At 46.7% G+C, this 23,369-nt stretch overlaps 1 protein-coding gene across 5 annotated transcripts; it reads left to right on the plus strand.

Annotated features, from left to right (window-relative positions):
* The first annotated feature begins 6,929 nt into the window (after positions 1–6,929).
* On the plus strand, positions 6,930–23,089 carry GSG1 (germ cell associated 1). Of its 5 annotated transcripts, none has more exons than XM_040488864.1 (6): positions 6,930–7,169; positions 16,699–17,020; positions 18,670–18,840; positions 19,549–19,701; positions 20,375–20,486; positions 22,675–23,089. In XM_040488864.1, exons 1-6 carry the CDS (start codon positions 7,122–7,124, stop codon positions 23,015–23,017), a joined length of 1,149 nt encoding a protein of 382 aa, XP_040344798.1. In that variant the 5' UTR covers positions 6,930–7,121; the 3' UTR covers positions 23,018–23,089. The 5 variants fall into 5 exon arrangements, with proteins under 5 accessions (XP_040344798.1, XP_040344800.1, XP_040344797.1 ...); XM_040488866.1 differs by having other exon boundaries at positions 6,931–7,169; positions 18,670–18,717; XM_040488863.1 differs by lacking the exon at positions 6,930–7,169 and adding an exon at positions 14,039–14,119.
* The last annotated feature ends 280 nt before the right edge of the window (positions 23,090–23,369 follow it).

Below are 23,369 nucleotides of genomic sequence, written 5' to 3' on the forward strand. Positions count from 1 at the left end.
GTCCTCAACAGCATCCCCAATGCAGCCAGTTGCCTCTTAGATGCCTACACAGGCTCTGGACAAAACAGTCACCAGTCAGTGCAAACACACGTGTCAGAGTGAGGGGAACATATCTGAGCACGTCTCCTGCTGCTTCTGGAGAACCAGGTTTGGGTCTGTGCTGTTTGACAGCCCAGTTTGCGAGCCAGAGAACTAAGGCCACCGAGGGAACACATCCGCTAACGTGCTCTGTACAGCAATCCCTCCCTAAAGCCAGTGCAGCTTTGAATGTAGCTGTTCCCTCTGGGCAAGAGGTCACCAATAAAGCCCCATGCCCCTAGGTGAGTGACATCATAATAGTAGCTGTGTGTGCAAAAGCCTGTGTGTCAGGCTTTACTGTGTGCCTAGCTTTGATGTATGCTATCTCATCAGATGCTATAACAACCCCCTGAAGTAGATAAAACTGATACTATCACCCCTGTTTTAAGAATAAGAAAACTGAAGCTCACAGTGACCCAATGACCTAATCAAGCTCCCACGCTAGGGAGTGTCCGAGCTTACACAGACTTTGGTCCCAATTAAGGAAAGGCAATACTTCAAAAAAGAAAGAAGGAGCCTACCCACTCCTCTTTGCTTTGCTTTGGAATTTACTTGTATTTATGCCACTGTGGCTGTGAGCCCCAAGGAAGAGAAGGGTGTGCGCTTTCCTGCACAAGAGGCTCTAAATACCTGGCCAATCAGCAGCGTCTCCCTGCTCACTCCTCCCACACACTACACACAACTCCCAGGAATCACACTGGGTGGAAAAGTTAATAACGATCCCTGCCGCACTCCGACACCAATTAGTACCTAATGTACGGAACACCCACGCAGTCCTCACCAAGCCCTGCAGGGCTTTATGGCCACAGAGAAAATGCTGTCTTTATTCTCAAGGAATTTACAGTCTTAAGAGGAAGTAGGAGAAGATGCATATCAAGTTACGCATGGCATAAAATGCTTCACAAAATGCCAGGATGACTGGGAGGACCCGAAATCTACACATAGGTGGACGATGTCTCTAGCGGGAGAGCGTCCTTGGGGTCGGGTCACACTTTACGTCCAAGGCTAATTGCGTGACCAAGCATATTTGCCTTGCTCGCTGTCCTTATTAAGTAAAAATGCACATGCATACTTTCAACGGCGTGCTTAGATTTCACAGCCTTGCATTTACTACTACGATAGCTAATACGCTGCACACTTCCCTTTACCTTTTAAATGCCTTTTGTGTCAATTAGGACTATTAATAATAACAGCCTCCATTAAGTAGATGTTTACTCTGTGTCTGGCACTGTTAAATGCTTTGTATTTACTATCTCATTTAATTTCTTCTAAGACCCTATGAAGTAGCTGTTTTTAGCTTCACTCTTCAGATACAGAAACTGAGGACTAGAGTTTTGAATAAACCGACTCAAACTCATGTAGCTTATAAGGAAAAAGTAGATTTGAACCAAGGTCTGTCTAAATCCAAAGCTCCTAAGCTTAGAGTCTTCCATTTTAGCTTTATGACGCCTTTATGAAGTAAGTAGGAAAGGTTTTATTAACCCCATTTTAAAGATGAAGAAATGGATTTATCCAGAGTATCAACAACTTACCTAAGAGTTGTGGCACTAATCCTGCAACCCATTCCACTTAACAGTCTTATCCCATCGTCTTTCTACGGTATCAGCCACTACATACATGAAGAGGGAAAGCCAGAATATTATAATCAGCCTTGAGACCGATCATAAGCAAGAATGCAATCCATGTGTTTTTTACATTGTTATTTGCTACGTGAGTGGCATCGCATCCAAATGTTAAAAATTCTACCCTTTACCCAGTAGAGAATGCAGGTGGTTTGGACTCTTCAAAGCCGAGCTGGAAATGACCTACATTTGAGAAAACTCATGTCCTGGGCTCTCTCAAAGCCACACGGTGCCAGAGATGGTTGGAACCTTGAGCAGACTCATTTCAGCGCTTACCACTCGAAACTAGCAGTTACGTTGGAATCGCCAATGATTCAGACTCCAAACTCCCCCGGAATCCCTCCCTGCAAGCCCTGTCTGCTCTCAGTTTGCCTCCATAGAGAGTCACCTTCTCTGAACTTCCGCCATGTTTGTTAGTCATCCTAGTAAGTTGGGTAAAATGTGTGTTCAGGCTGTGATACTTTCGCTTCCACAGAAACCCTCTGAGACCTACAGTCCTGCTGTAACTTACCAGAAATTCAAGGGTCGTGATCTATACAGTCATATCCTCGGGTTGCTCATGGATAAAATAATATTAATGAGTCCACCTGACTGCATTATGGGGACTAAATGAGACAATGAACAAAAAAATCCCATAGCAGAATACGTTGCAAGTAGTCAATAAATACTAGCTACCCAATATTGTATTACATCACATTATACCGTATTATGCTACTAACAATGTAATATCATTATATTATTACTACTCATGAGGAGTTTGAGTATATTGAATTTAATTAAGGAGAGTATGACTAATCAGTATAGGCAATTGGATTTTTTCTTTAAAAAACTCTGAGTAGGATCCTTTCTCAGCCAAACAATGGTTTAAGAAAGGAAAAGACAAGAGGTAGAATTATTTGTATAGTCAATTTGGATCACGTTGTGCCTGTGATGTCTGAATGGATCAGGGGAAGAAGGCAAGGTTGAGAACCACCTACCTTTCATATATGGGAGGGAGAAGAGGCTTACATGAAGAGCTTGTATTTTGGGGACCTTTGCTCCTTTACTCACAGAATCCCTACATATTCCATTTTTCTGTTATAAATTAAAAGCAGTAAGGCACAGAGAAGACATGCCTTCCTGCAAGTCTGTGTATGAGCTGGGAGTGAGGATGGAGACTGAATTACCACAAACCTGATGGCTTAAAACACCAGAAATGTACTGTCGCCGACTCCTAGAGGCCAAAAGTCTGAAAGTTATTCCACTAAGCCAAAAGCAAGGTGTCAGTAGGGTTGCACTCCCTCTGGGGGCTCAGGAGCACATCCTTCTTTGCCTCTTCCAATTCCTGGCCGCCGCCATATTCCTTGGCTTGTGGCCACATCACTCTGGCCTCTGCCTCCACGGCCATGTTGCCTTGTCCTCTTCTGTGTGTGCCCAGTCTCCCTCGGCCTCCCTCCCACATAATGTTCAAAGTTCATCTAGTAACAATTTTGTCCCATCTCTGGGATTGGCCATTTCTTTGGGGAACTCTTGGTTTTACAGGCCAAGATTTGAATGCTAGGTGCTCACTGCTACTGGGGAGCCTTTACTTCTAGGCCCTTTCAGTAGACAAAGCTAGAAAAAATATACATATATTTATGCATATACATACGAACATAATACATAGGTGCATATTATACATATACACACATACACACACATATGTACAGGTATACATATTTAGGTGTCCATATATATTTATATGCATACATATGTATATATGTATACATATAATATATATGTATATATATAAATAATACATATGTGTATATATAATACATATGTATATATGTGTATATATATATATATATATACAAATATAAAAATATATATATATTTTTTCACACTGATGCCTCTAATTCCAGTCCACCCAATAAGGTTCCTTCTTGCCTTCCCCCATTCCATAGTTTGATGTCACTTTCCCATATGGAAATTCTAGCTCCCAACTGCATTAACCATGTTTCCATTTGCCCAGTGCCACAATACCTCTGAAATGTTTCCAAATTGCTTGACACATCTACCACAAGATGCATTAAGGATATTTACTAAAAGGAGTTCAAGAGGTGGCTGTCATTCTCCTCACCTGAACTTCACCCAAGACAGAAAGTAAGTAGTCACGAGTTACTTGGATTTGCTCTATTCCTTTTTCCCCTTCAGGGTGGTTGTAGTGTTTATATGAAATACAACTGCCTTCGTTTGTTTCCCGTTTGTTTTCAGTTGTAGGTTTTTCTTTCCCTTCCCATCTTGTTTTAATTTTATTTTTGAATACGTAGAACATTAACATGCTTCCAAAAGTCAAAACGACACAAAAAACATTGTTCTCCGGCGAAGTGTCACTCCCTCCTGAATCACTTCCATCCTTGCCCCTCACCAAGTAATCAACTTCATTGCTTTTTGGTTTATCTTCCTGTTTCTTTGGTAACGATAAGCAAATATTTATGTTTTATTTGCCCTTCTTTCTCACACAAAAGACAGCATGTTCTATATCCTCTTTTGCACTTTCTAGTTTTTCAGTTAATATTTCCTAGAAATCATACTATATCAGTTCATGGAAATCTCCCTCATTTTGGTGTTTTTTAATTTTTACATAGCTGCACAGTACTCCATTGTTTGTATGTATCCATAGTTAATTCAACTAATCTATTTTGGGAGATTCAGGTAGTTTCCAGTATTTCACGACTGCAAAGAGCACTGCAATGAATAACTTTGTGCATATATATTTCCATATTGTTGGAGGTGCGTCTTCAGGGTAAATTCCTAGAAGTGGGATTTCTGTGGTTAAGGGATAAACACACGTGTAGTTTTGCTCAATGTTGCCAGTTCTCCTCCAAGGGGCTGTTACCATTTTGGATTTCTACTAGCAATGAATGAAAGTGCCTGTTTCCCCCACAGCCTTATCAATAGAGTTATATTGTCAACGTTTTTAATTTTGCCAGTCTGCCAGATGAGAAATGAGATTCCATTGTTTTTTTTCCAATATGCACTACTCTGACTATAAATGAAGGTGAACATCTTTTCATATATTTAGGGCCATTTATATGTCTCTTTTCTTGAATTGCCTGTTTCTTAATTTTGCCTGTTTTTTCTAAGGGAATTTTGATCTCTTTTCTCCCTTAATGTCTGAAAAATCTTTATATGTTAGGGAAAGTAGCCTTTTATCTGTCATATGTATTACTCATATTTTCTCCCAGTTTATGATCTGTTTTTTACTTTGTTTATGGTGATTTTTGCCATGGAGAAGGTTTTTGTTGTTTATTTGTTTTTTAATGTAGTCAAATTTATCAATCTTTTCTTATCTAGTATCTGGATTTTAAGCCATAGTCTGAAAGCCTCTTTTTCACCCAGATTATGAAGTAATTTGCCCACACGTTCTTCTGGTACTTGTATAATTTCATTTTTTTTACATTCAGATCTCTTGTCCGTTTAGAGTTTATCCTTGTATATGGCATAAAAATGGATACGATTTACATTTTTCTAAATAGCTATCCAAGTGTGTCCCAATGTCATTTGTTAAAAAGATCATCTTTGCCCCAGTAATTATGGATATCACCTTTATCATATACTGGGTGTCTATATGGAGCTGTGTGTATTTCTGGACTTCCTCTTCTATTCCATTGATCTGTTTGCTAGTTCTGTACCAGCACCACATTGTTTCATTTCATTGCAGCCTGCTTTAGTATCTGTTAGGGATGGTCTCCCTCAGAGCTCTTTCCTTCCAGTATTTCCTAGCTAGTGTTGTGCGTCTGTTTTCCTAAATGAACTTTAACATCAACTTGTCTTGCTCTTTAGAAATGCTCACCGGTATTTGTATTAGGGTTACATTAAATTTGTAAATTAATTTAGAGAGAACCGACATCTTGATCAAGTTGAAACATGCCAAGAACGAGGCATGTGAATTCCTTTTGTTCAAGTTATCAATAGATAATTTCAATCTGGTGTCCTCCCTTAGGCATTTACTTAGGCACCTTAGTGAATACGAAGCTCCCCATTGTACAATCGGATCATACATGCTATACAAGTTCAGAGGAAAGGGAGAGAGGAGACAACTAGAATCACAAGAGAAGGCTCTGGGCTGAATAGAGACTGGAATCACGCGTCCTGAAGGTTGTGTAGGATTTAGGTGGGGTAGCAAAGAAGAGGAGGGAATCCCAGTGAGGGGCATGCAGGCAAAGCTCAGGGGTGGACTGAGGGTGACCTGTCTCACAGGACAGAAAGCCCCCATCCAGACTCTTAGCTGGAATAATGGGAAAGACACCACCTTGCTCTTTAAACCTCAGAGTTACATCTCAGTGTCAATAGCTCCCAGATCCTCGTTATGTATTATTAAAATTGTATTAGTGAACATCCACTAGATTTCCAGATACTGGAATGATAATTTCTGCACATTCTTGCCTTTTCTGGGAATGGTCTAGAGCTGTGTTATCCAATACAGTAGCTACTGGTCACGTGGTTACCGAGCCCTTAGGTGACTAATGCAACCAAGGAATTGAAGCTCTCTTTTTTTAATAAGGTTTTTTTTTTAAGTTTATTTTTATTTATTTTGAGAGAGAGACAGAGAACAAGCAGGGGAGGGTCAGAGAGAGAGCCAGACAGAAAACCAAGCAGGTTCTGAACTGTCAGCACAGAGCTCGATGCTGGGCTCGAACCCACAAACCATGAGATCATGACCTGAGCCAAAATCAAGGGTCAGACGCTTAACTGACTGAGCCACCCAGGCACCGCTGGAGCTCGTTTCATTTTCATCAGTGTCAGCTATTTTTCCATTGAACCCAACTATATTGCTCTGAGGAGGACTACATTTTATTCTGATGATACCACCGCATAAGATACCATTGTCGCATCGCAACATGTGTGTCCATTTTACTTTTTTAAATGTGGCTCCTAGAAAATTGTAAATTACATGTATGGCTCATATTGTATTTCTCTTTGACGGCACTGGTCTAGAACCTCCCGCCTCAGTGTGGTCAGCAACGTGTGGGAACCATCCCAGGCCTTCAGAATCTGCTGGTTTACAAGGATCCCCAGCAGGGAGCGTGTTCTTCTGCCCAGGAACAGCAGCCCAGGTTTGGATGACTCAGAAGATAGCCAGGTCTCTGGCAGGTACCCCAGAGTAGCCCCCCCATCCTTCTGGGGGTGGTGAGAGGAGGCGGGGTGTGGGCAGCAGAGATATCCCTACCTCCCACTGTGATGTCACAGAGAAAACCTCTTGTGTCAGCCAGCCCCACCCGCCCTGGGCCGCAGGATATCCTTTCCATCTCCGGCAGCCCATCTCACACCACCTCACCCCTCTGCTGGCAAGAGGGGACCTGATTCGTCTTCACACCAGAAACTCATTCCGTGCAACCGATTAAGGCAGAGCCGAAGAGAAACGGAAACACCCTTGCCTCAGAGCTTCAAAAGTGAATGAGCAAACCCTCCCAACTGACTCAAAATGTTTGTCTCACCCAGAAGGTAGGTACCAAGACTTATTTTTTTTTTTTCGGTTTTATTTAAATCCAGTTCGTTGACACACAGTGAAATGGTAGTTTCAGGTATACCGTATAGAAATTCAACAGTTCAGTACAACAACACGTCATCCATCACAACAAAATTTTTGAAATCTCTTGACTCTCCCCTGCATCATACCCCTTATGGTGGATTTGTAATACAGCTTATAATAATTCACTGCCTTGTTTCACATGCTCATGGTAAGGAGCTTAAGAACACACTATGGTATTATACAAAACAGGATCAAAATTTGTTACTGAAGCCCCATTTTTTTTTTAATTTTTTTTTTTAACGTTTATTCTTGAGACAGAGAGAGACAAAGCATGAATGGGGGAGGGGCAGAGAGAGAGGGAGACACAGAATCCGAAGCAGGCTCCAGGCTCTGAGCTGTCAGCACAGAGCCCGACGCGGGGCTCGAACTCACTGACCGTGAAATCGTGACCTGAGCCGAAGTCGGAAGCTCAACCGACTGAGCCACCCAGGCACCCCGGTCTCAGGCCCCATTTCTATTGATAAACCTGGTGATGGCCATACCTCGGCCTTGGGGTTTTTTTCATCTTCTTCCATTATACTTCCCTTCCGTCCTCCTTTGCCTCTTCATCTTGCTTTTCCTTGCTGCTCCCAGGACTACTTAGAGCCCTCTAGTTCTCCTTTCCTCCCTCCCATCTGTATGATTCCCACTGCCCAAATCTGGTTCCTGGTAAAAGGCTCGGCGGTAGTGGTAACCACAGAGCTGTGTATCACTCTAACGAAGAAAGAGCAGATTTTAAGTTCTCTGCCAGAAAAAGGTGAGGCATCCCCATGGTCCTGCTGGTAGTGAGCTCTGATCTGGAATCTACTGGAACTAAGGACAGCACAACCTTAGTTGGGCTCTTTCTGGTCTCAGGGAACCTGGGAGAATCTGTAGGGATCCTTGCAGCTCCAGAAAGACCCTCACGGTCGGCAAAAGATGTCTTGGCTTGTTTAGGAGAACTCACATCTGGAAATGACTTGCCTCCCATCTGAGATAGTTGGGAACTGCCATCTTTCCGCTCAAAGGGTTACTAAAAAAGCAAATGTTCATTCTCATACTTCTTGCCTTTCTCGGGAAAGATGAAGCTTGCAATTCGCCAGAGAAATAAAGCCCGCACGCACACTCACGCACACAGAGCAATGTGGTGTGCTGTTAATTGGCTGGATATTAGGGATCACAAAAGAAAGGATACCAACCCAAAGTGAATAGGTCATAAATAGGAGAACCCACAGAAATGGGCAAGAACGCGATAGAAAAAGCCAGACATGGTAAATTTTATTGATTATTGATTTAGGAGAGACAGAGGGGGTATGGAAGTTTATCTGTATATCTGAAGTATAAAACACAATGCGTCACATCATTCTGTGTACGTTTCCATAATCTGTCCGGCGATCCCTGTCTTTTGTTTAAGTGTGTGCGCCTCCCCTTTACGGAGGGGCAGCCTGGGGTTGAAACAAGAGACTTTGAATATTGACTCCACCATTTACTAGCATTGCGGCCTGGAGCAAGTCAAATGCTCCCTCTGGAAACCACCTGTCCTTCAGGCCTATTGTGAGGGTTCAAGGAGATGTTTGTGAGGAGCCTAGCAAGGTGTCCGGAACACCGTAGATTCCCTTCCCCTTCCTCCACACTTTCACGAGGCCTCTTGGTCTTCACGGCGGGACCGTGAAGAACAACTCTCTCCCAATTTACTTCTGAATCACTCAGGTAGGTTGTGTAACTTGGCCGAAATCGTTAGTCCAGCGGTGGGCGGAGTAGTGACGAGAACCCAGAACTACTGAGGCGTCTCGGTGTCCCAGTTTCCCCTCTTGGGCCCACGAAAGGAGGCAAAGACACAGTCTTGCTTTAGAAGAGCGGCCAGGGGCCTGAGCCTTTAGGGGAAGGGCGGGGCTGGGAAACGCCGGACTTTGGGCTCCCCTGCACCCCGAACCTCCTGACCCTCAGGCCTACAGGCCGGGGCGTGACGAGATGATCGGAAGACCCGGAAGGCGCTGGAGCCGCCGCCGGCCAGCAGGCCAGCCTTGGGCACCACGTGGCGGCGGCCCGGCCTCCCTCCCGCCAGCTCTCGCCGGCTCCTGGTCTCGGGAGGGCCCGGGCCGCGGCTGTCAGCGGACGCAGGAGCCTGGAGAGGAAGACCGGCCCCAGTCCCCGGCCCCAGTCCCCGGCCCCACCCGCTGGCGTCCCCCGCGCTCAGCCGCTAGGGCGGGGCCTCGCCAAACAATTCAAAACACGCTCGGGGCGCGTCGCCATGGCAACGCGCGCCCGCTGCTAGGCGACCGGGGAGCCATAGTAAACCGGGGGCGGAGGTGTTACTCATGGAGGGAGGGGGCGGGGACTCGGCGGGGCTCGGACACCGCGACTGCAGGGGGGGAGGGAGAGCAGAAAAGTAGGGACGAGGGGGGCGCGCGCGGAGTGCAAATGGGACGGCCCAGCTCCGGGCCCTGAGCATCCCTGGGGAGGCCGCTCCCCTTCGGCGCCCCTTCCCTCCCCGCGGTCCCCAAGAGCCCCCAGCCCCAGCTGGCCCCGAGGGCTGGGTCACCCGCGCGTGAGCGATTGCCCCACAGGATGTGCAGATGTGGCTGCCGCTCTGATTCACTCCAGCTGCTTAGGGCATGGAAGAAAGGCCGCTTCCTCTCCTGGAAATGACTGCATTAGCAAAAGCCCTCTAACAATTCCACCAACAACGGAAAGGGAAAGGCGACAGAGGAGAGGCCCCCAAATGCTATTCTTCAGTCCTTCCCACTGGACATAAGTAGAAGCGTTCCCAGAACTCAACTGGGCACCCATGTTAGAAAGGAGTCGTATTTATTCTACACGCCCCTGTTCTGGGGCCATGCGCACACTAAACACTTGCTGGTGAGGTTAACCTGAGGCTGAGAAATCCCACAGCTAAGGGTCCTATGTTAATATTTTGGACATTCGGCATGGGCACTTTGGTGACATGACTCTTCCCTTCTGGGCTGGGAGGCCTATCAAAATGTCCTGCGTGAAGACATTCCTCGTTTTATCAGTGATTCTGTGAGCTGTGGAGCTGTAAAATCTCAGATGGCTCAAGATATGTCATCCGAATGGGTTCCAATCACTAGGGAATCACAGAGCTTGGGAAAGGACATGGCATTTCCAATCCGTCACTGGCTTTTAAGCAATCTGTTTGTACCCTGCTATCTGTGAACCAAAGATAATACTCGTTCGTGAGATCACTGCTGTTTTCTGGGCTTTGCTCATCAAAAAGCAGGAATGTTTCCACAGGTGGGAGGAAATGTATTGGCAGCGGATCTGTTCAGTGAAACTATGGGTGCATCTGTGTAGAAAGGCATAGGGTGTGTCTGTGGACCTGTGGACCTTCTACCTTCTCACTGTTCTCCTGTATGGGAATCAGGAAGATTTGCGTGTCCCTTAACAATAAAAGACTGTTTGAGACACTTTTTTTTATTCACATGTGCTCTTCACCCATAGGCTTCCTCATTGTATTCTGAGCCTGGTTTCCATTACAAACCTCATTCACTGATTCCCGGATGTTAGAAAGTGCTGGGCGCTGACGATCAACAATGAATAAAACACAGCTGCTCCTGTATCTAGCGACTTAAAGTCAAGTGAGCATGTTATGAGCTGCCTGAGAGGCACACGGTAGAACGTGCAGGAACAAAGAACAGGGGCATGTAGATCGGAGCCAGTGACAGCAGAAACATTTCGCATTCCACTCCAGCTTTTTGGCTGCTGAGTAACAGAAAGGGATTAGTTAATGGGTCATGGGTCAGATAATCTGACTCCTGGGCAAAGGACAGAGATACTACTGCTAGGGAGGGCAAATGAACCCATCCTGGGAGAAGAGGCCACTATTGATAATGGGGCGGGGGACAGACAAGAAGGGATTTGCCACGAGGCTTTGCCTTAGGGAAGTGGTATGCTATGCAATTTTCTCTGGCTCAGCATTCTTACCCATTGTTTTAATCATGTCTAATGGACACTGTATTCACAAAACAATAAATTGGATTCCTGTTTACAGAGTTTGTGTGGGTGTCCCCAAACCATTGTTTCCCTTTGTGTGTACTTAATAAATATGGTTTCGTACAGTGCAGGGAACAGGGACTGAGGACCTTAGCAAGTATAGGTTAGTCCCAACTCTTGGTTGGGTGATGTCATAAATACTGAGTCACCTATACACCCCCATGGGGAATCGTCCTGACATGGTAACAGTCCAACATACCAAAGTTAAATACTGTTTTGGGATGTGGAATCTTTGCGTCTGTCCTGAGTCATGAGCTTCTGAGCCCAACCTAATTATAGTCATGTTGCATTGACTAGCAATGACTTTTTCTGTTCTAAGAGAGGAAAGAGAAGAAAAAAATATTAACATGCCTAAATTATAATGAAAGGAAGTGAGTGGGATGCCAGACAGAGAAACTCATGGTTCATCAAAAAGGGGAAATTAGACATTGTGGCATAGGGTCCTCGGGGAGGGAGGGTGTCCTCGAGATGGATCACAGCTAGTAGCCAGCCAGCCCAGCCATGCAAAGAGCCAGCCTTCGAAGGGGTGGATTCAGGCTTTAGGGAGGCCTAAAGTAATGTAACTTTGGAGGCTCTCTTTAAGAAGAATCATACAAAATGAGGAGTATGTAACGGGCTGGGAAAGGGCCTGAGTTAGCAGAAGACCCCAGAGCCAAAGTGTCCCTGGCTTCACTCAGTCTACCTCTAGGCCTCCTCACATAACCTCCAGCCTGTGCCGCTCCCGTCCCCTTTCCCTTGGAGAAGGCACATGTAATGCTATGAGGGCAGAGGGGGTGCGGTTTCTGAGCAGAGGCAATAAAAACCAAAGACATCAGACTGTGCCAAACAGTGACTCAAGCGGGATATGAGAAGCGTCTGCAAGTATTTGAAGGGTGTAAGCACAGAGCAGGGAAAAGAATTGTTCACTGTTCTGGGGTGGAAAAGGGAATGAGGATACGATTCAATAAAGAAAAATGTGCACAAAACTCATCAGGAAACATTGGCGAACTCTATTTTCTGACACCGTGGAGTTGTATTTCCCATGGGAAGTATTTGAGGACCTATTGAGTCACTGGAACTGGAACTGGCCACACACACACACAAAAAAAATGTGCTACAGGAAATAATCCTGCGAGATGTCCTCGAGGGAGCGGCTGGATGCTCCCAGAGTTCGTTCCGAGCCCTGAATTCCAAAAGGCTGACACATGGCATTGTATAGATTAGTGAGTGGGGAGGAGGCCAAAGGAAGAAAAAAGAGCCATCCCCCGCAGGGAGGGACAACCACCTGCACCCCTGACTGGAGTTCAGGACGGAAGAGGAAAAACATGAGGAGACAGTGCCACCCAGCGTCAGGACAAAAGCTGTAGCCAGTTGAAACGTGAAAAGTGACCACAAAATTCCTCCTCCCTTCTCCCGGAGAGAGAGCTCTGCCACAATGAATTAAGGGTCCTTTGGGTGAAACGGAGAATCAACGCCTGGGCATAAGCACATGCGTGTCAAATGTGCTGTTACATCAGTCCTAGAAGAGTAGGAAGCAAGATCCAGAGACACCCATCTGGCTACAATCTGGATTAATTGTGTCAGAGGGGAGCGGGCCTTTGAGTCCCCAAACTAACTGTACAAATACACAACAGGAAAACCATGGCTTGGTTGGTGGCAAATCTGGAAGAGATGGGGGAGGGCCACGGTAGAACACGAAGGGTTTCGTTAAACCTAAGCCCAAAAATGAATCAAACAGGTATTACTTTATGGTACATTCATTCCCTGGCTGTATATTTTGCAGTCTGTTCGGCCTTTTTCTCATTGTAAAGCTGAAGTGGCAACTTCCAAGCTCTTTACCTGCGGAACCAGAAACCAGAAGTCCATCCCTGGGTATATACGAAGAGTTTTCTACAATTGCACATTCCTGGACCTCACTCAGCCTTACTGTGGAATCTCAGGATGGGGCCCAGGAATCTGAGTATCTTTCAGTTTTCTGATGCTCAGAGGTTGTTCTGATGCTCAGGCAGAATTAAGAACCTCTGCTCTCCAATTAAAGAGTGGCCTTTTGAGGACGGGACGATCAAGCCAACTAACATGAACCACAGAAAGCATTACAAGAGGGGTGCAGTATGGAAGGACAGAGCGGAGGGGGTTGTTCTTTGAGAGAAAAGAAACATTTTCCAAGAATGAGTGGCCTTAACACTACTCTTGATAAGAGGCAGATCGCCAGATAAAAAGGGACTGAGAAAAAAGAGCGCCTGCAAAGGCACCCAGGACAAAAAAAATGTGTGGCATCGGGCATTTGGAGAATCAAAAGCAGCTGCAGAACGAGCTCCATCCTTGCCATCCCAATTAATTGGTACAATTTTTGAGGACGGAAAGAATTCCTGGTTCTCAGGTGGCTGGCCTCAAGAAGATATGCAATCCACCCCTTACTGATTTGTCAAATTACTTTTTTAAAGTTTTAGAAACACTTTTTAAAAAAATAAACATTCTTCTTCTTCCTATGCCCTGTAATATTTTCTGTGACTGCCATAAAATCAAGCCCAGTCCCACCAGCTACCGAGGGAACGGCAGTCGGATGGAAACTGAATCTTCACTTACTTTTTAAAGACCCATCCCTCTGAGAATGCAGGTCCTTGCTTCTTTGTGCTTAATCCTGGATCCCTATTGGCAAGCTCTCCCATGTAATCTTCCAGAGCAGCTGGGCCATGATTGCATTGTCAATTATTAAATGCCCAAGTTCCCTGCAAGGCAGCGGTTTAATCAAGAGGCACTCCAAAAAAATAGGAGGTAGAGGAGGAGGGAGGGGCCGGGAGGTGGGAGGGTGGGAAGGCAGTTTCCTCCTGTCAACATTAAACCAAAGGGATTTGGGGCACAGATGGCATCCGTGGTCCTTCGGACAAGCAGCAAGTCGCTGACCATGGCCAAGGTAACCCAGCTTCCCGCTCTTATTGCTCAGAACGTACATTCCATGGTTATTTTGCACCTGATTTAGAGGTGTGTCTGTCTCATCAATGTGTTGTCTATGTTAATTCTGAGTTTTTCTGTTAACCTCTGTCGATGGAAGAATTAGTGACGTTTTGGCACCATGCACTTCCAATTGGCCTGAGCCAGAGTGTCAAGGGAAGCCACTCTCTGCCCCTTTTCTCAAGAGTAGAGAGTCACCTTGGCGCGGGACTTGTCAGCATATGCAAAGATAAAATTTTCTTATGGCTGCTACCCCTTCATGATGACCTTAAAGAGACCATTGCAAAATTAGACTTGGCCTTCCAATGCAAGAGGTATCTGAATCCTGGAGAGAAAAGGACATGTTTAGAGGAGAAATAAAATACAGGATGAAGGGCGCAGTACTGTAAGTGTTGAAGATGATTCTCGAAAGGGCTCTTGAATGAATTCCCATTCAATAATCAAAATAATTCTTGAATGAGTCTCCTTGTGTCCGTCCTTGGTAGGACACTCCTTCTAGAAGCAGCCTCTTTGAGCTTTACTCCAAGCTGTAGTTCATCCTTTGTCTCTCAACTCACTGCTTCCTTAAATTGGTTATCACCTTGGTGCTGCAAAGTGGTTATACCATGGTGTGGGGTTCATTATTCTTATCTGGCAACAGTCTGCAGAATAACTTACAAATACGTGTGACTTGAAAAGGATTGAGGGTAAAGAAAAAAATCTGATGTGATGATAGTAGTCAAATCTCCAAGCCATAAAGTTGCTGAAAATATAGAATTGCCTAAATCATTAGCTCAGTCTGTATACAGAATGATTAATGAAGATGTTTCATCTGGAAGTCCATTGCCTGTTCAAGCAATGGATGTGAAAATAATTAGAAAGAGTAACTTATAGTAACAGAGCAATGACTAAACCAATAGATTTCAGGACTAAAAACAAGATGAAAGCATTCTTTTGGGGGGACAGGGGCAATATGTGACTTCCATACCTGGTAATATAAGATCTTTCTTCATTCCTGATGCTGTGGTTTTCAGTCTTTACCAAGGTCACCCAGAGTCTTGCACAGACTGACAATTCTTGGGGGAGTTAATTTGTTGAGTGCTTTTTTAAAGAAATCATGTTAGCAGATTGCTTTCCAGAAGTTGTTTTATCATGTATTTTATGTATTGATGTTTATATGCATATGAACCTTACATATTTCTTATTGCCATAAATAATCTGTCCTTTATCTGTGGTATGCACTGTTTCAGTCCCTGGAAATTCTGAAGAACAAACTGTTACATTTCTAAGATAAGGTTCTCTGTTAAATGTAGAAAATGCTAAGCTGGAGATGATGAGGCAGATTTATGAGCCTGTCCCATTTAGCTATGGTTTTATTTACGTTTCTTAAGCTAAGAAGATTTAGGTCTGATTAATTCTGATATGAGAGATCCCCCAGAAAGCTCAAGATGGTTTACTTAAGAAGCGTCTGTCAGCAACTAAATATGGGCTTCTTTTCTGTTCCGTATGTATTAATGTAACAGTATAAACAGCTCCATAACACAAAAGTGTAAGACCGGTCAGATTTCTTTATTTTCTAAAGTTCAGTCTGGCTCCGAGCCACCACTCATCAGGGTTGAAATATCTACTATTAGTCATTTTTCAGCTGGCTCTCCTCTTAGGCTAAAAATGAGGAGGAGGTCAGGGGCTCCGGCCAGAGCCACACGGGCCACACATCTTTCTGCGGCCACACACTGTCCCCGCTGTGAGGCAGGCACCACTGCTGCCTCAAGCAGTGGAGATGCCCCTCCAGTTCCTCCCCAGTGGCCATGACCATGACACTTGGTATCCAGTCTCCACGGGCACCACCCGGATACCGCCCATTTGAGATTCTGTCATCTCTGTGGCAGTGTGTGAAAGCCGGACCCAGATCACCATCTCTCAGAACCTATAGCCCCATCTCCTCTCCCGGGGTCTCAACACCCCCGCGTCCCAGTTGGTCCACTGCCTTCTTTAATCCTGAAGGCCCTAATCCTTGCTCCCCGCCTCCTGACTGGGGTGAGCCACTTTAATGTTTATGGAGAGAACATATCCCCCTTTCCTCTCCTCTCCGAGGAATCTGTCAGGCAGAGAAGCGGGCAGCAAAAACTTCTGCTGTTACAATAGCAAATACCTCAGCCCATCAGGGCTACTACGTTCCAGTGAAGACAAAATCAAAACAATTCTCAGCAAGAGCATTAGAGTGACCACAATTCTTTTCCTCAGCTTGAGATAGACTAGCTCAGTGGCTGAACCGCATTCTGACTGAGGTTATTATCTGATCCTTATTCAGATCATCCTCAGTAAACATGTTCGTGTAGTAAGGTCCAGCTTAAACAAACAGCATCGCCACGGCATCTTCTTCGGGCCACTGCTAAAGCTGAGCCTCCACACGGCTCCTTGGAGAGAGCCCCCGGGGCGGGCTGTGCCTGGCACAGGGGAGGGGCGTGGCTTGAGCCCAGGGAGCCTCAGGATCGGGCACCCTGTCCAGATCTCCAAGGGCGCTCTGCAATCAGCTTCTCTGCTCCTGTTGGTCTGTTACAGGTGGAACTCTCGCAGGGCTTCTATGGCCAACGGGCATTCCTATCTGCCATCCTCAACATGCTATCACTCAGCCTCTCCACAGTATCCCTGCTCAGCAACTACTGGTTTGTGGGCACACAGAAGGTGCCCAAGCCCGTGTGCGGAAAAGGTCTGGCAGCCAAATGCTTTGACGTGCCGGTGCCCTTGGATGGGAGCAGCACCAACAACACATCATCCCAGGAGGTGGTGCAATACAGCTGGGAGGCTGGGGATGACCGCTTCTCCTTCCATACCTTCTGGAGTGGCATGTGGCTATCCTGTGAGGAAAGCGTGGAAGAACCAGGTGGGCTCCTCACCCAGGGGACCTTACGCAGCCAAAGAACCAGGGGGCAGTGGCACTCGCCATCCCCGGCTGGGCCCCACCCCCGGGCTCGGCATCTCCCACCTCTGTGTTGTGTCCCTTCTCCTCGGACTCCCTTTTTCTTTCTTTGAAGTTTTATTTATTTTTGAGAGACAGAGAGAGAGCGAGCCCATGTGAGCTAGGGAGGGGAGGCGCAGGGGAGGAAAGAGAAGGGGGAGAGAGGGGCGGAGAGAGAGAATTTCAAGCAGGCTCCCCGCCGCCAGCACAGAGCCCCAAACCCACGAACTGTGAGATCATGACCTGAGCAGAGACCAAGAATCTGACGCGTAACCAGCTGAGCCACCCAGGCGCCCCAGGACTCCCTTTTAATAGGGTCAAAGGCCATCTGGCTTTTCCCCTCCTGACTGTCTCGTAGACCCTCTGGTTTAAAATAGCATTACCCTTGGGGCGCCTGGGTGGCGCAGTCGGTTAAGCGTCCTACTTCAGCCAGGTCACGATCTCGCGGTCCGTGAGTTCGAGCCCCGCGTCGGGCTCTGGGCTGATGGCTCAGAGCCTGGAGCCTGTTTCCGATTCTGTGTCTCCCTCTCTCTCTGCCCCTCCCCCGTTCATGCTCTGTCTCTCTCTGTCCCAAAAATAATAAATAAACGTTAAAAAAAAATTAAAATAGCATTACCCTTAAAGGGTTTCATTTAGACTTGTAACATCATGAGAATTGCCACTCTAGTGAGTTAGGGTTGCCGTTTGGAGACCCAAGGGAGGAGAGATGATTCTTCTAGAAAAAGCCCTGGCTCTGCCTAGCTGTGACCTTATATGAGCAGCTTCCTCTCTACAGACCTGGATTTTCTCACAGGTGAGATGAAAGGATCAGAGTAGGTTACCTGTACAGCCCCTTCCTCCCCGCCCCCCCAAAAGGGTTTTCTCCTTCTAAGTATTCTCATTATAATTTACCAGGTCAGGGAACTGAAGCCCAAAGAGGGTAACTAGCCCCTGTAAGGGTGCCCTTGACCCTCCCAGGTCTCCTGCCACTCAGCGCATACTGGCAGAGCGGTGCCCTGTCATTGTGCATTCCTTCACTTGTGGGTCTCGGTCAGGAGCAGTTGGCCTAAGGACACCCCCCTGCCCCCTGCTCAAAGCATTCAGAGGTCACTTGCTAGTGAAGTTTCTCTAAAGCCCAGAATTGTGTACAATTAACCACATGCCATTTCTCCCAATTTGGGCTAAGGGAAAAAAGGAGATGGAAGAGAAATATAAATGCGTGTATATTTAGATTTAGTGTGAACGTCCCGCTTAGCACTGCTCCAACCCCAGTCCTGGAAACAATCGAGAGCCATTCAGACCAGTGGTACAGCGGCAGCAAAAGGTTGACACTAGGATTGTGAGCCCTTCCTGGCACGAGAAATGGGGACGTTTCCCCGCGGAAGCCCTCTCAGCGATGTTCTCGTCTTCACTGTCTGGAATCGGGGCGGGGCGGGGCGCGGGGAGAAATTAATCCTGAGGAATTCTAGCCTATGCCATTGCCTGCCTACTGTATGCGGGCAGGCACTGGTCTGAACGGATGGAGCTGAACCAGGTGGGAGACTGGGGGCAAAGTTTTCACCCCTCCCTGACGTCAGACCTCGTCTGTGTTTCAGGGGAGAGGTGCCGAAGTTTCATTGAACTCACGCCACCAACCGAGAGAGGTGAGAAAGGACTACTGGAGTTTGCCACGTTGCAAGGCCCATGTCACCCCACTCTCCGATTTGGAGGGAAGAGGTTGATGGAGAAGGCTTTCCTCCCCCACCCTCCCCCGGGGCCTGTGGCAAGTATGTGGGTTTGATAACAAATTTAGTTGCCGTTGACTTGGGCCTCTCTGGCCCAACCGTGCTCTGCATTGTACTGTGATCTCCTTTTCTCCTCTTCTGGGCCCCACAGGCTGACACGCATTGCTTCCAGAGTTGACGCTTATTCATATGCAGGAATGCAGAACAGGAACAGCAGGAACAAATAAAGTTCACAAATAGAAAATCGCTTCCAACCAACCTCTCTAACTTCCTCTTATTGCCTAGTAACCATGTTGAAAAGCTTAGAGGGTTTTTCCCTCCCATATATACATATAAATATATTTTTTTCTATATATATTTTTTAGTGGAATGGAGTGAAAAAGGGGAGGGAGGGAGAAAGAAACAAAATTGATCATTCCAAATTCAATAAGGAGAAAAGAGACAAAAATGACCCATAGCAGTCATGCCCCTGGAAGATTTTATGACCATTAGATGGTTTCTTCTGGAATCTCCCTAACGGTGTTTCCAGCCAATCTAGTTTACTTGATTATATATCAGGTAGTGAGCAGAGAGAGCCGAGGGGCTGACAGCAAAGGACCCAAATTGAAGGAAGCTCCCAAGCAGCTTCCAGCTCTGTCTCATTCTCCCCTTCTCTGACTCCGCAAGGCTTTTCCCTTTCCGATAGTCATCATTTGTACCACGTTGTTATTTAACTGCCTGGGTGAGGGCTCTTCTTCTGGTTTCTGACAGAGATCCTATGGTTATCAATGGGAGCCCAGTTCTCCTCCATTGGACTTGAATTCGTCAGCTTCCTCCTGCTACTGATGGACCTGCTGTTCACTGGGAACCCGGGCTGCGGGCTCAAGCTGAGCGCCTTCGCGGCAATCTCCTCCGTCCTGTCAGGTGCGTGCCTCCCGGGCTGGAGGGGGTGGGTGTCCTGGCCACCTTTGAGGCACCCCCCGGAGGGCGTGTATGTCTGTAGGGAGGGCAGGAACGGGGTGCCCACAGGCGGTATAAAGAATGGACGTTGCAGGCATGTTTAAGTTGAAATGAAATTTTGTATTAGAGCATTATGTACTCTGCAAAATGATTTATCTCTAGGTTCTTTTTACTTGCAAGCTTTCCCAGTATGTGAAATATGGTTTGGTTTGCTTTTCAGTTGTACATATACACACACAGCTTTTCAAGACTCTTTTGGATCAAGTAAGAGAAAGAGATGCAGATATCTATCTTACATCTTATATCTTATATCTGCAGATATAAGACAGATCAGGAATAAAGCTCACGTACAGGGCCTGGGTAGGAAGAAGTAAAAGCCCCAAATGCAGCATTGACGCAGAAACTTTTCCCATAACCCTACACCTAAAGCCTGGGGCAGCCTATTGGAAAGCTATGCATTCAAGGAGAAGCCCCCATTGCAGATGAGTCTCCCTGGGAATGTGGTGGCAGCTGGGTAATGGAACTTCTCAACCTAGGCTGCACCTGATGCAAAACAAGGCGGTTGCTCCAAACTCCTATTCCCAGATGGCAATGCCAGTGTCTCTCTAAAGGCGCTGCCTTCCTGTTCCCTCTGTAGGCCTTCTGGGGATGGTGGCCCATATGATGTATTCACAAGTCTTCCAGGCAACGGTCAACGTGGGTCCAGAAGACTGGAGGCCACATGCTTGGAATTATGGCTGGGCCTTCTAGTAAGTGCTTACCGTCTCCTGAGCCTTTTACCCCCTCCTCAGCCAACCTGCATTAGATGTTCTGCCCTTAAGCAGGTGCTTGCTCCGTGTCGTCCTATCTTCTCTTCTTCCTTCATCCCTCATCAGGGGTCTTTGGACCAGCGGGCTGGCCCATGAGGTCACATCTATTCTTTCCCCACCTCCTGGGGAGCTACGGACGGGATTCTGTTTTTCTGATGATACGGTGGTAGCAGTTGCTTCTTCGCCTAATACACATGTTGCTTTGGGAAACGAGACTGATTTTATGTGACTTACGGAAGCGATGCTCCATGTTTTATATATTTTGTGGCTCAAGGTATTGGAGGACAGAGCAACGAAGAAATAGCCTTGAGATTTGGTTGGAATCCCATGGCCTGTGAATGGCTGACTCTTCTCCTGTAATGAAGAGTAACTTCCTCCTACTTCCATTCTTATCCCACCAAACTGTGTGAGAAATAAAACCTCCCCTGCTGGTCATTCCCTAACCCTTAAAGAATGAAGGGGCCAGTTTTCGAGTTCTCTTGAGGAGAAGCAGCCACCATGACAAAATAAACACCAAGTAAACATCCTCTTTTTTTTTTTTTTCAACGTTTATTTATTTTTGGGACAGAGAGAGACAGAGCATGAACGGGGGAGGGGCAGAGAGAGAGGGAGACACAGAATCGGAAACAGGCTCCAGGCTCTGAGCCATCAGCCCAGAGCCCGACGCGGGGCTCGAACTCACGGACTGCGAGATCGTGACCTGGCTGAAGTCAGACGCTTAACCGACTGCGCCACCCAGGCGCCCCGTAAACATCCCCTTTAAGAGTTCCTCGCCTTCTCCCTTGAGGAACATGCTGTCTCGGCTGCACGGGTGCCAGCTTGGAGTTGCCCTACTGTCTGGGATAAGTGTGAAGTACTTTCATCGTGCTGAAAAGACACGGTGCTGGGCTCAAGGAGGCGATATGGAAGCCCATCCACGTCTGTTAGGAGATCCTATCCCCTTTTCTCATGATAGGAAACAGGCCATTTGATTCAGGCGTCTTTGGCCTAATCCACCAGCCACCAGAACTTATTTTCCAGACACATGGTTTTGCACCTTGTGTCTATCTTTAAGCCATTCTTGGCATCAACATCTGCGGAGCTTAGACTACAAAACCCCCATCAGAAGCATTGCCAACCTGAGCCCACTGAGTCTGTCAGAGGCAGCAGATAGGAACACACTGTGCCAGCATGTGGCCTGGCTTTAACCATCACTTGACCTCCTGAAATTCCTCGCTAACCTCACACAACTTCCTGTTTCCTGGGCTTCCCAGAATCATGGGGAGATTTAGGGGTTGACTTTCCAAGTTTTTAGGAATGTGTTTGATACAGTTCCCTGGTGGGTTTTGTTTTTTTTTTCCTTGTCAAATCCATCCAGCTTCTCTTAAATCTCCGGCTTCTCTTCCATCCATTATAAACTCCCTTAAGCCAAGAACCACACTGTTTTCATAATAGGCAAATTCCACTATTACAACCTATAATACCTCCAGATTTGTAGTATTTCCTGAACGACTCTGAGAGGCTCAATTTGTGAACCCTAAGAATGCTAACCTCAAAACGAAGAAGGTAGAGGAATGATCACTCTCAGCATCTGATCTGAACAAAGGAAAATCTTTGGCAGGGTGTGGGGGCTGCTGAGGGGGTGCGTTGGGCTGCATCCACTCTACACAGCTGAGCTACAGGTTTGTGGAATCTCGGGAGATTACAAGGGTATCTGCAGCTTGGGAAACGGTAGTCCAGAAAACTGTGTGTGTGTGTGTGTGTGTGTGTGTGTGTGTGCGTGCGCCATGTGTGTTTACATATGTATATAAAACAGGCACACTGGGAATAAAGGAGCTCAGCACTGACAACGGATCAATCCAGTGAAAACGAATCTGTTAAACTCCTAGTCTGACTCTTAACACTACTGACTACAAGAGTCATTCCCTTGGACTACAAAACATTCAGAACGTATCCTACTAAGACAGACCAAATTAAGGCCTCGTGCCCGTGGTTCTTGACCTACAACGTAGTGGAGGGAACACACGCAGGTCCCTAAACCCTGAGGGGCATCGGCCTAGTTTGCTGGTAGGAAGGAATCATGGTATTTTCCCTGAAACCTGTAAGGAGGTCAGGTTCTTACTGTGCAATTTTTTTTGTTCATCCCTAGCACGGCCTGGGTTTCCTTCACCTGCTGCATGGCATCGGCTGTCACCACCTTCAACACATACACCAAGCTGGTGCTGGAGTTCAAGTGTAAGCACAGTAAGAGCTTCAAAGGAAACCTGACTTGCCTGCCACATCACCACCAATGTTTCCTCCAGCAGCTATGTGCAGCCCACACAGGGGGTCCTTTGACCAGCTACCACCAGTATCCCAATCAGCCCATCCGCTCTGTCTCTGAAGGAGTTGACTTCTACTCAGAGCTCCACAACAAGGGATTACAACAAGGACCCAGCCAGGCTCTTAAGGAAGAGGTGGCGGGGTCAGTCGTAGAGGAAGAACAGTGTTAGGAGTAGTGGGGGGTTTAGAGGGCAGGCTGAACCCAACCTTACATGTTCGTTATCAACATGTATGTAAGCCAAGGTCTGTGTCTTAAGCATGGTTTTGATGGGTAAGAACAAGAGTATCTTAAAGTACAAGACCAAGGGGTGTGTGCCCGGGTGCCATCGCTCCCTTTTCCTTTCCCACTCCGTCTCCTGTCTCGTTTCACCATCCCATCTCCCATGTTCAGAACCACCTCCTCTCCTTTACTGATTGTTACGTGCCAGGTTCTGGGCTAAGCAGCACAGTCCCCGTCCTTTAGGAGTTTATCAGTCTGGTCATCTATCTGGGATTTGGAGGAATGGAGGTGCGCAACTCAAC

The sequence above is a fragment of the Herpailurus yagouaroundi genome, unplaced genomic scaffold, assembly GCF_014898765.1.
Source record: "Herpailurus yagouaroundi ecotype Mexico unplaced genomic scaffold, PumYag 166, whole genome shotgun sequence".
Classification (NCBI taxonomy): Eukaryota; Metazoa; Chordata; class Mammalia; order Carnivora; family Felidae; genus Herpailurus; species Herpailurus yagouaroundi.